This window comes from Ambystoma mexicanum, chromosome 8 (assembly GCF_040938575.1).
Source record: "Ambystoma mexicanum isolate Mex_15411 chromosome 8, UKY_AmexF1_1, whole genome shotgun sequence".
In the NCBI taxonomy this organism is placed as follows: Eukaryota; Metazoa; Chordata; class Amphibia; order Caudata; family Ambystomatidae; genus Ambystoma; species Ambystoma mexicanum.
In genome coordinates, this window is record NC_090929.1 from 1,517,907,798 (window position 1) to 1,517,920,574 (window position 12,777).

Genomic DNA, 12,777 nt, shown 5'->3' on the forward strand with positions numbered 1-12,777 from the left:
CTGCCATATGGACCTATCATATTGGTGGATATGCGGTGGGGCCAGTGCTTGTTGGGTTAGGCATGCACCCAGGATTCTGAAGTTACTCCTTTTCTGCATAGCCAAAATGTATGGGTCTCTTCCCTACCAGTGTATCATGTCATGAGTCTCAATGAAGGAGGACTAACAACTAGGAGGACAAGAATAACTACAGAGATTAGTATTCATTTTACAATGTGCATGTATAGCAGGCCTACAATGTTTTTTATTATCACCATTGTTTATTTTCAAAATGCAAATTACATTCCCTAAGAACAGTGCAAAATACAATGCATATATATCACAATAAGAACAATATTAATGAAATCTCTAGAAAACCCCGAGGCAATTCACATCCTGACACATTAATGATAATAAAAATGCACTTTTCATGTCATACTTATTAGCTTACGTTACCTCAAGTAAAGTGCTGATTTAAAATATGGATGCAGGGACCAACCCACATGGGTTGTCAGCCCTCAAGCTTTCGAGCAGTAAGGGCCGTAGGACAGAACCTCTCACTTTTACATATATAGGGCAAAAAATACCAAGTGTGCAAGGTCCTCATGTGGCACATCACACAGAGGGCAAGACCGATTAGCATCTCCCAACCTACCCCCCCAGACCAAGCCGCCACCACCGCCCTTAATTGGACACAGTCAAACCGTGCCCTAGTTATGAGTATGCGGTCTGTCGGGAATTCTGCCTACAGCAAATATTTGTTAACACGCGAGGACTCGATATTCTTGGGTTTTAGCAACTCCCTTCTTCATTAGAGCTCACATGCTGAAAGAAACAGGTAGTCCACAATTTTATTTCGCCTCAGGGGAGCACACTACAGCGCGGGAACAATATGTGTAGTGTTAATTGCCTCAATTGTTTCATAACGTGGCACAGCCATGGCACTTTACCACCTGAATATTTGGCAATCTTGGATGTGATCAATTCATGGGTAAGGATAGCTGTTTCGTTGCCCCTAAGCCAGTGCACAGCGGGCTGCAAGGAAACCACGTCCACGATTGGCCTACAGCCCAATTTCATTTAAACTTCAAAATTTGGAGCAGACTGTGGCAGGACCAACAATTCCTTGAAGAACTGATTCTCCACAATTTGAACAGCATCAACATTTGCATAGCTCCACAGCTCCATACCAAATCTGGCCACTGTGGCAGCTTTAACTTTATACAATTTGAGCATTAGTTTGATTGGTCCTGCTTTAAACATGGTCATAGCCCTGGTAACCCCACCCAGAGCCTGCTTGAACGGCAGCCTGTTTTGTTATATGGTCCGTGGCACAGGAGCTGGCAGAAAATCTGACCCCCAGGTAGTCGAAGTGATTGACCCTGGGGATCATACTGCTCTTACAATGCATGGCCCTGAATTTGACCATGAGCCTTCCCTTCCAACAGACCATTACCACTGACTTTGCTGCATTTACTTCTAGGTCTAACCCGTCCATAATAGCAGCATAGTAGTCAGAGATGAGGGGCTGCAGAGCTTTCTGGGTGCCCGCCATCGGAACAGAATCGTCTGCATATACAAGGACCGTGAGAGACCAACCACATATCCTGGGTACAGTTTAGAAGGGTTTTATGGAGGCCATTAATATGGCCATTAATATATAGGCAGAAAAGGAGAGGCGTCAGGACCGGAGCCCTGGCGCACCCCAAATTCAACTGCGAAAGAGCCTGTACAGTGTTCATTGGTGTCACTCCTTACACTGGCCTGTGTGGATTCATGCAGTCTAGCCAAAAGGCTCGCCAAAGCCGAAGCGCAATTCAAGGACCTGAGCACACACTACAACTTGGCCCGATTCACCTTGTCAAAAGCCATGCTCCGGTCTCTAAATGCCAAATAGATAGGCTCTTCCCTTACATAAAGCAAGTGTGTGGATACCAAGTAGAGATTGAGGATCTGCTCTGCCATGCCCAGCTGGGCCAGAATCCCAGCTCGGCCTACGACCGTACCCCTCTACTTGTGACCCATTTGTCAAGGCGTGCCAGGATGGCGCGACCCAGGATTTTAATAAGAGATTCTAAAAGCGATATAAGTCTGTATGATGCGGGGTCCCTTTTTATCGATCAGTTGAATGATTGCACTAGACCATGAGGGAGGTATTTCCCTCCACCCCCACCCCCTGCACAAATAGCATTAAACTCTGGACCAATACACGGGCCCAGAAATCCGGAGCCGTGATAAACGGGTCTGCTGGGACATTGGGGTCATTCCGAGTATGGCGGTAGGGGGTTAACGGCACCAGTAAGGATGCCGGTGCCGTTAACCCCCTACCGCCATATTCCGAGGTCCCTTAGCGGGTCCCACCAGGACCACCTGGTCTGAACAGCCGTCCTTAGCGGGACGCGTTAAGGGACCATGGAGCTAATAACTGGTCCGCTATTTGCAGGTCCGTTATTAGCTCCTTCCCCATTCCCATTGAGCCCTATGGGGGCTCACATGGGAATTGGGGAATGGTTTTCAGAATGGGGACCTACCGGGTCCTCCAAGGTCGGAATGACCCGTTAAGTCCCTATTCGGACTACCCGGACACGGATTTGGAGGCAGCCATGATGCTAATAGCACCATGGCTACCTCCAATCTCGTAATGACCCCCCATTGTCTGGACCCGGAGCTCGGTTACAGCGTTGAAAACCTATAGCTTTCTTAATCTCATCCACCGATGCCTTTCTATTTGTGAGGACTATTATAGAAGGTAGCAACTAATAAGTCAGCCATGTCTAGTCTGTGGATCTTGACCATAAGTATAAAGGAGACTGGCGACTTCAATACCACTTGCTCACTCTCCCAGTGGGATTTAACCAAAACATACAAACCACCATAATTCTGCCCTGTTTGTTTCTCTCAACCCTCTCCAAATATGAAACGGCTATCCGTTGGACCAGGTCTCCTGTAACATGACAACATCCCATCTCTCCAAGTATGGGCTGTCTCTGCACAAGCCAACCTTGTTTTAGCTCGGGCAAAATTCCACAACAATAGTGACATATACTCAGCACTGTTGCAGGTCCGGCTTTGCATTGCTGGCATGCAGGATATATTAGTTCACTTTCTTGTCCATTCTTTGCAAGTGCAATGCATATACGAAAATTAGATCAAGAAACTTGGAAAACGTAGACTGCACAAGTAAATGAATGGCTTTTTTAAGCATTCAAGGTCATATGTGTAAATGGCAAGACTAGATGAACATCAGTTGCTGTCTTCCTGCTAGTGTTATTACGTATTTCATTCTGAAATTGCATTGTAATGCCACTACCATAAATATTTTGGTTGGTTTATGCTGAATTCTTTCTCCTTTACTTCATAGGCGTCAGGAGTTACGAGAGCTGCGACTTCTTCAGAAAGAAGAACAGAGAGCGCAACAACAACTCAGCAACAAGCTGTTGCAACAAAGAGAGCAGATCTTCCGACGATTTGAGCAGGAAATGACGGTGAGGTTTTCTTCTGTGCTGTGATGGCAGCTGAAAAATAGTCTATGCAATCCCATGACTCCAAAATAACTTCTACACCTATCCTCGCACAGCTTTCAATTGCCTGTGGGGAGAAGCACTTCTTAGTCTGTCTCTCCTGCCTCCTAGTCATGCCCACATTTCTGATCTTCCCCCTTTATTAATATGCCCGGTCCTCAATTTTCTAGATGGACTTTCCGTTACTCATTTCAGACTCCGTTTCTGGATATGCTACAAATCTAACGCTCCTAATGTCCTCTTGGCTCCTTTAACTTCCTAGTTTCCATTCCCTTCTGATCCCTATACTTTAACTCCTTCTACCTTTCCCCTCTCAAACGCCAGATTTCCTTTCATCTCCACTGAACCTTCTAGGTTAATGTCATCCCTCATTGTTTGTCACATTTACCTACCGCACTGCAATTCCTGTGCGGAAAGGTTGGGCTGCAGACTTAAACTATTGCCTTTTTTAGGTTACGTAGTCATTGAATATTGAAATGTAATGCTTGTCTGGTCTGTTTAGCCTTTCTCAGCATTATATTGATGCATTGGCAGAGAGCCTAAAAGTTAGTCCTACCACTTTTCGTGCACCAAGCAGCCAGGCTTCAGTAAATCATCTTTTCTACAGGTCCCTTGGGTTTGCCATGTACTGTTTATTTCCTTTTTTGGATCTTAACTCTGCAATGTAATTGTTGGTGTCATATCCTTTTGCCAGCTCTAAAGTAGAACTTCAATTGTAGGATAGTTGATTTTTATATGCTCCTCGCTTGTAGATGGCAGACAAAAGTGTTCATCTGTTTGGCTTGCATATTAATTCAGAACAATGAGCCCTCTTTTTCGAAAGTGTAACCTATTATGCAATTACTCAAGGTGAGAGTCCCCACTGGCTCAGTTCCTTGAGGCTGATCTTGGCATGTGTTTGTCTTCACGTCTTACTTTCACTGATGTGTTCTGTATTTATTGGGATTTGTAGAAGAAAATGTGCTTTCGAAGGGATTGGGTCCTCCGACGTATTCCACATCTATGACAGGTAATCACCACAGCTGTGCTGCTTGGGAAAATGTTCTGCGTCGATACGTTGTCCTCGAGGGCCTCCGTCGAGCCGACGTTACCAGATGTTATAAGTAGGGCGCCCTACGCCCGTAGCCTCACTTATGTTTTTTCCGCGAACGTGTTCGCTTCGTCGATCACTGCACGCCTCGGTTCTTCTGAGTACTTCTATCGGTCTTCGACCTTGTTGTTTGGAGAAGATCTCCTGATGTCCTCGTCTTCTTCTACCCTGTGGCCGGGTTTCAAGAAGTGTCGGGACTGCGGTTCCAAGATGTCGCTGACGAACCCGCACAACGCCTGCCTCTGGTGCCTCGGTGAGAACCACGCCATGGATGATTGTGACGATTGCTAGTCGTTAACATCGAAGGCCTTGCGGGAGCGGAAGAATTAGCTTTCTGTCGGTAGGGTGTCCAAGCCCCGAAAGGTGAAATCCGCTGGGCTTTGGACCGATGATTTGAGAGGCGACTCTCCGCATCGTCGGCGTAATTCCGGGGGGTCTCGGTCCCGGAGTGGGTCCGCCATTCCTCTGCCTCTTCGAGGCACTCACGGAAGCGCTGTCACCGGTTGCCTTCCCCGTCCTCGTCCGAATACTCTGCCCGTCACCGGGTTGCTTGTCCCAACAAGCATTACTCTCCTGCGGAATGGGATTAATTTTGTAAGGAGATGATGGTATTTTTCAGTCGCAGGGCTCTGTTCCGTCCACGCCTTCGACAGAAGCCGGCAGGGAACGCGCTAGGGCCACCGCTCTCACGCCTTGGGCGGTCGGCGCGATCACCGGGAGCCTTCGAGGTCCCGGTTGGACAAGGTGGATCACTCTAGCCATGCCCGCTCCAGGTGCCGGTCCTCGACGCCCTAGAGACTGGTAGAGCCTGTGAGGTTTTCTAAGAAGATGTCGACGCCATCAGCACCATGTCCGTCGAGGGACTCTCTCGAGGCTCTGCCTCTGAAGAAGTCATCGACGCCATCGGCACCGAGGCCGTCGAAGGACATGCTCGGGGCACCACCCTCGAAGCCTGTGTCGAAGTCATCTGTGCCACACTCGATGTCTACGCTGTTTCCATCGAAGCCCTCGACGCCTTTTGTGGAGGCTTTACCGGAGGTACCCCGTGCATCGATGGAGACTCCGAGGAAGGCCCTGCAGAAGTCAGTAAGGCCTGTATTCGAGCCTTTTTTTGTGCCCTCATCCAGGGATTTATTCCAGCCTCTGGATTACATCTCTGATGTGGATGAAGGGTCGGATGAAGGTATGCTTCCTGCAGAGGTTCCTGATGAACTCTTGTCTGGTCATAGCCAGTTAGAAGACCAGCGTCAGTCTTTGCACGCCGCCAGTGGTCTGGACACCTCTCTGGAGGTTGAGTACGGTAGGCCTGAGCCTGGCACGCACGCCGAGTCTTCGTACCGGCGCCTCATGGCGAGGGTGACGGAATACTTGGTGGTCTGCGCCACCAGTGTATTTTCTGCAGGATGACCTGACTGATATCCTTGTACAAGGTCCACCCACTGACCCGGTACTGCCATTCCATATGGCTTTGCAAAGAAGGGTGGCGGCAGCTTGGACCGCTCCGGAGAGTCTCCCGGCAGTGAGCAAGTCTTTCCCAAAAAAATACCGTCCAGCCAGTAGCGACCCCTGCTACTTGACTACGCACCCCACTCCGGAGAGTTTGGTGGTGCAGGCGACTACGGCCCCAGCAAAGCAGGCGTCGGACCCTACCATCCATCCTGATAGGGACGACAAGCGTTTTGATGGCTGGGCGAAGGAAGTGTTTTCTTCAGGGGGTATGGCTTTACAGGCAGCCAACTCCGTGGGTGCCTTAGCACGTTTCACTCACACTCTGTGGAATTGTTTCATTAGGGGCTGAACATATTCCCGAAGGGGAGGAACAGGATGGTTTTCTTGCCCTCGTTCAAGATGGCAAGGATGCCATGTGTGAATCCGTTCAGTCGGGTCTGGACATGGCAGATTGCGTCAGCCGGTCCATGGCAGCAAGCACCGTAATGCGCAGATTTGTGTGGTTGCGGAAGTCGGGGTTTGCTCCTGACGTACAAGCTCAGCTCCTCAACATGCCCTTTGATGGTGTACATCTTTTTGGCAGCAAGGCTGAAAAGAGAACCTTGAGAGGTTGCAGACCTCCAAAGCTGCAGCAAAGTCGTTGAGCGCTGCAGTTCGCCAACCTCTGCCTTTTCGTCCTAGGGGACAGCAATGGAGGGGAGGTTCCTTTCGATACTACTCTTCCTTTGGTAGATCGAGGGGAGCTGCAAGTCAAAGGGGCAACCGTAGGAGTACCAGAGGTGGAAAACGAGGTACTTGAGGTGCCAAAACCGCTCGGGCAGTTGCCTCTTTGCCCTCAGGCACTGCCGCAGCCGCTCCAGCTCAGTCATGAGGCCATGTCCCATGGTTCGCCGGTTGGGGGGGAAGGCTGCGCGGTATCTTGTAGAATGGCATGCTATTACTTCAGATGTGTGGGTTCTGGAGATCATAGCCCACGGCTACTGTCTTCCTTTCTGGCAGAGGCCTCACGACAATCCACCAGGGAATCTCTTTGAAGAGTCCAGATCCGCTCCTTGCGCAGGAAATCAAATCCCTGCTGGAGAAAGGCGCAATAGAACTGGTGCCTATAGCGGAGAGGAACAAGGGATGGTATTCCCCTTATTTTTTGACTCCGAAAAAGGACGGGGGATTGAGACCCATCATGGACTTGGGTGGTTTGAGCAAACTCCTCAGGAAGGACAAGTTCAAGATGGTTCCTCTTTCTCAAGTCCTCCAGGCCCTTCAACTTCAGGACTGGTTGGTGTCTCTCGACCTCAAGGACGCTTACTTCCAGGTGCCGATTCATCCCTAGCACAAGAGGTTCCTGAGGTTCGCGGCTGGCGACTCGCATTTTCAGTTTCGGGTCCTGCCGTTCAGATTGACCTCCGCCCTGAGGGTCTTCACCAAGCTCATGGTGGTGGTGGCAGTGTATCTCAGTAAAGGGGGGGATTCACGTCTACCCCTACCTAGACGATTGGTTGATCAGGGCGTGCTCTCTCGAGCAAGTCCTGGATCATCTATCCGTCACCTGCCACTCCCTTCACAGGCTGGTCTTCTCCCTCAAGTCCCACTTGACACCTACCCAGCGGCTCCAGTACATCGGAGCAGTGCTCAACACATCCCTGGGGCAGTGTTCGCCTCCCCCCTGGTGAGGGCTCATCACATTCTGCAGATGGTGCACAAGTTTCAACATGCCCAGAGTGTCTCTGCGTTCGAGTTCTTGAGGTTGCTTGGCATCATGGCATCCTGCATTCTTCTGGTGCCAGAGGCCAGGTTGCAGATGAGAACTCTGCAATGGGCTCTCAAGCTCCAGTGGTCGCAGTCCTCTGGCAGGATGTCGGACCCCGTTCAGGTGCCAACCTTGGTCACCCAGGATGTTCTGTGGTGGGCCGCCGAAGGCAATCTGATGGAGGGGGCGCCATTTTGACTACCCTGGTCGGAGGTAACGATCGTGATGGATGCGTCCCTCACGGGATGAGGAGCTCATGCCAACGAGTTGACAGTCAGTGGTCGTTGGTCTCCGTCGGAGTCCAGACTCCATATCAATCTGTTGGAGCTGAGGGCCATCAGGTTAGCCCTGCAGGCTTTTCTGCCGTCTGTACGGTGAAAGAATGCCCTGATTCTGACGGACAATACAGTGGCCATGCACTACCTCAACAAAGGGTAGAGAGGCGATGCAGCTCTGGTTCTGGGCCATCCAGCAGGAAATTTCGATCTCGGCAGTTCATCTGGCCGGAGACGAAAACGAGGCAGTGGACGCTCTGAGCAGGCAGAGCACGGTCTTTCACGAGTGGGAGCTGGCTCAGGAGGTTCTCCTGGCGATCTTCGCCCTTTGGGGGACCCCACAAGTGGATCTCTTCGCCACCAGTGTCAACCGGAAGTGCGAAAGATTCTGCTTGCGGGAAATTTCCTCCAAGTGGAGCCTTAGGGGATGGGTTGGTAGTGGAGTGGTCCTTCCCACTGCTGTACGCGTTTCCTCCAGTCCCTGTCATTCCGCAAGTGCTGCGGAGGTTACAGAGGTTCGGTTCCCGAATGATCCTCATTGCTCCGCAATGGGCCAGGAGAACGTGGTACCCGGACCTTCTCGACATGTCCATCTGCCCTCCACGTCTTCCCTACCGAGACGATCTGCTCTCACGGGAAGGGGGTCAGGTTCTCCATCCAGAGGTCAAGTCCCTCAACCTTCATGCTTGGGTTCTGAAAGGTTGAGGTATAAGGATTGGGACCTCCATGAAGACGTGATGGAGGTGTTGCTTTCAGCCAGAAGGCCAGCAACTAAGTCCCTGTACCGTTGCCGGTGGAGAAAGTTCTGCGACTAGTGCAGGGTTAAGAATGTGGATCCTTTTTCAAGTGCCATTCCTGTGGTTCTGTCTTTTTTGATTTCTTTATCCTACAAGGGCCTGCAAGTGGGTACCATTAATGGTTACCTAGCGGCGCTGTCCATATTTAAACGCTCGTCTGAGGAGTGTTCTTATTTTAAGATTCCTTTAATTTCTCAGTTTCTCAAAGGGCTCCCTAATGTGTTCCCACCGTCTCCTTTCCAGGTGCCCGGTTGGGATTTGACCCAGGTTCTAAAATTCCTCATGGGAGCTCCGTTTGAGCCTTTACAATCTTGTCCTTTGAGACTGCTGATCTTGTAAACTGTATTTTTAGTTGCGGTCATTTCCGCTCGCAGAGTGAGTTAGTTGCAGGCTGTTAGGCAGAATCCTGTGCAGTTCCCTTAGGGAGCACTACAGAAGATTAAGACTACAGAAGATTAAGACTACAGGTATGAGCAATAAATCCCCTTTGGTATCAGTCTGTACCACAAATATTTAGTTGGTAGCTGTGGCTAAGCATTCAGACTTATCTCAAGAGGGAGATGAGCAGTATTTGGGGTTTACACAATAGGACTACAGTACTATGGTACAAGGAAACACTGACCAAAGCTTTGTATTAAAAAGAATATATATATTTATTTTACACCCTTCTAGTTCAACACATTAATCACAGTTAATAAAGCAAGTAAAATTCAGTCAAGAAAAGTATACACAACTCCCTAGTTAAATTGTAGAAAAGTTTGAGCAAGAGTGAAAACGGAGCAAAACGGCACAGTGAAAACCAAACACAAATGGCACTCTAGCAATTTCTCACAAGGGTGGGAAAGCACAAGTTATATAGGATTAGATTCTTCGGCACCCTAGCAACACTTCCCAATAAGTTTGTGAACAAGTTAGGCAAGGCAGTAATTTAGCATATAGAATACCTAAATGAAAACCAAGCAAAATGGCACTTCACAAGTGTTTAAAGTGGGAAGCAAAGGGTGGTTATAAGAATTAGGTGCACCAACAGAGTTCTAGTTGAGAAGCAATCTAGAGAAGGCAGTTCTAACAAATTCAACCAGAGTCAATAGGCCTGTGCCAGAGTCAGTGGTACAGGGCAAAGAGCCCAGGAGCAAAATGTTCTTGTAGCTGCAGTCAAGTCTTTGGTTAACTATTTCGAAAAGGTGGATGCAGTAGGTGAACAGACAATGTTAGATGATGGGGGCGGCCAACCCAACAAGTAGGTAAAGGATTTAAAAGACCTTTAGCACTGCCGCACGAAAAGGGAGGTCTGGCGGAACGAAGTACCTTAAAATGAAGAAGTGGCTCCTGCGGTGGCGGTTGTTCCTGGTAGTTCCTGCAGTTCGGGGGATCCAGCAGAGGAAGAGAGGATCTCGTCGTGGAGGAAGGGTCCAGTTACTGCACTACCCAGGGATCAAACCAGCCTCGGTGCTGCCAAACGAAATAAAAGGTACGCTCCTTTAAATTGCGGTCCGGGTGGATGGCTGTCTGGCTATCCCGCCTCCAAGTGCAGGGCACTGGCAATTGGGCCAAGGCAGGTCCGGGAAGGCGATTGGCAAACTGGTTGGCCCCACCAGCTCAAGGGAAGAGGGGATGAAGATCTCCTCTCATCGTGTGGAGAAAAGTGGTGAGACGCTGCAGCAGGGCTTCACCGGTGGTTCAGTTGTTGCAGACGTCTTTGGCTTCTCTCCTATTCGTTTCCGTAGTTCCAGTGGCAACGTCTTGCTTTTCCTGTCCTTAGGACCCTGCTTTTATGCAAAAAGATCCCCATTCATACAGCCTAGCTGTCACTCACACAGTGGAGTGGTCATCTTGGCGGGAGACCCTCCAGCCTATCCGGACAGTGCAACATGGGTTGTGGAGGCAACCCTGTCCAGGGTTCCTACTCCCTCCTCCCACACAATGGACCCACTCCAGACTCAGTGGCGCCGAAAGGAGGGCTTCTTGGCAGAAGCCTGCCAAAAGGACGAACAAAGAATCCCCTATCTGGGTTAGGAGTTTAGAGAAAGTCACGAGAAAGAAATTATATTAAAATTCTAGCAAATAAAACCTACCGGCATAAAGTTTAATAAAATAAACCGGCGGTATGTTGGAGGCTGTCAGTAAAAGTGGTAGCCTCGAACAATGGGAAAATACCATAGGAAAATATTTGCAGTCGAATATTTACAGTAGTAACAACTGCCACCAGCCAGAAACTTTTGAGAGGGACTGTACGGTACCCTCTCGAAAACGAACACCAGGGAAAAACTATTCACCCTTCCCAGTACCTCCATAGTAAGATGGGTTGTACTAGTTTACTTCATAAAAATTGACTAGTAAAGTCAATGGGGACTTTACATGCCCTATGAGACAGTAGTCAGTCCTGCGGTATGGAGTCTGTTTGGGGGTCGCTACGACACCCCTGTGTCACTGCACTGAAGGTGCTGTGTAACACGTGTATAAAATTGGTTCCCATTAGAGTGAGATAAACACCATAAGACATTAAATACAAAAAATAGCCTAGAACACACATGGCAATTATGCCTAAGAGTGGGAAAAAGGGTCACACTCTTAGCAATGAGAGAAAAAAAAAACCTTCAAATCCAGCAAAGCTGCTGGGGGACTCTATAGGTAAGGGAAGTTAGCCATAAAATGAGAATCTTCCCTAACGCAGGCACTATCCGTTAAGCCACCCTTCACAGTGTTCCATAAGGACAGTGTTGTCCTTGGGGTTCGTCTTTCTTTTCTTCCGAAAGTTGTGTCGGAATTTCATTTAAGCCAGAAGGTCATTCTTCCGGCATCCTTTCCTCCTCTGCATCCTGGTAAGGAAGAGGAGAGGCTCCATAGGTTAGATCCTAGGAGAGCTTTAAGTTTCTACATTTCACGCATGCCCTGGGTTAGAGTGGACAATCGGCTCTTTGTAGGTTACGCTGGAAGGCGTTTGGGACAAGCCGTTACTAAGCAGACTTTGTCTAGATGGATTATCTTGACAATTTCTGAATGTTACCGCTTGGCGGGTAAGGCCCCTCCGGTAGGTTTACAGGCCCATTCTACTAGAGGTGTGGCTGCCTCTACTGCGCTGCAGAGGGGTGTTCCCATTCGTAACATTTGTGAAGGAGTCACGTGGGCCTCTGTCCATACTTTTGTAAAACACTACTCCCTGGATTCGATCCATGGGCAAGACTTAGCCTTTGGTAAGGCGGTCCTTTATTCTGCAATTTAATTGGGCATTCTAAAATTCTAAATTCTTTTCCCACCTCCATACGTTGGTACTGCTTTGGGAGTCTTTCATAGATGTGGAGTACGTTGGAGGACCCAAGTCCTTCGAAGAACAAGTTACTTTCTTACCTGGTAACATTCTTTCGATGGGATGGTCTGACGACGTATTGCACATTGCTCCCTCCCTACCTGCCCCTCTACAGAATTTCTTATGCGATTGCAGCTTCCGTTTCCGCAAGGCTTTCTGTAGTCATTTTGGCAGAAGATTGGTGCCACACGCTCTGGGAAAAACTACAACTGAGGCTGCGGGCGTTGTGTGTCCTACTTATAACATCCGGTGACGTCGGCTCGACGGAGGCCCTCGATGACGGCGTATCGATGTCATCGCGCAGGACGCAGACGCTGAACATTTTCCAGAGCAGCACATCTGTGGTGATTACCTGTCATAGATGTGGAATACGTCGTCGGACCATCCTATCGAAAGAACGTTACCAGGTAAGAAAGTAACTTGTTCTTCTTTTAAATGATACTAGCTTCGGGGTGCTTACAAGAAGACTGTACACATCACAGGTGAACATGGGAATACAATACATTACAGGTGATGGGCATATAATATTTTTGGGCTACATACTTTGGGGAAAGACCCCCCCCCCGTCCCATTTCCTCACCTCTCGATCCATCGTCACATTCTACCTCCCAC

General features: G+C 49.1%; 1 protein-coding gene across 3 annotated transcripts in view; it reads left to right on the forward strand.

The window, feature by feature from the left end:
- Positions 1-12,777, forward strand: part of SLK (STE20 like kinase) — a 985,407-nt gene that overhangs the window by 607,668 nt on the left and 364,962 nt on the right. For all 3 annotated transcript variants that reach the window (XM_069611736.1, XM_069611737.1, XM_069611738.1), the window contains exon 11: positions 3,341-3,464. In XM_069611736.1, the coding sequence (XP_069467837.1) occupies positions 3,341-3,464 (124 nt within the window). The remainder of the gene's footprint in view (positions 1-3,340; positions 3,465-12,777) is intronic.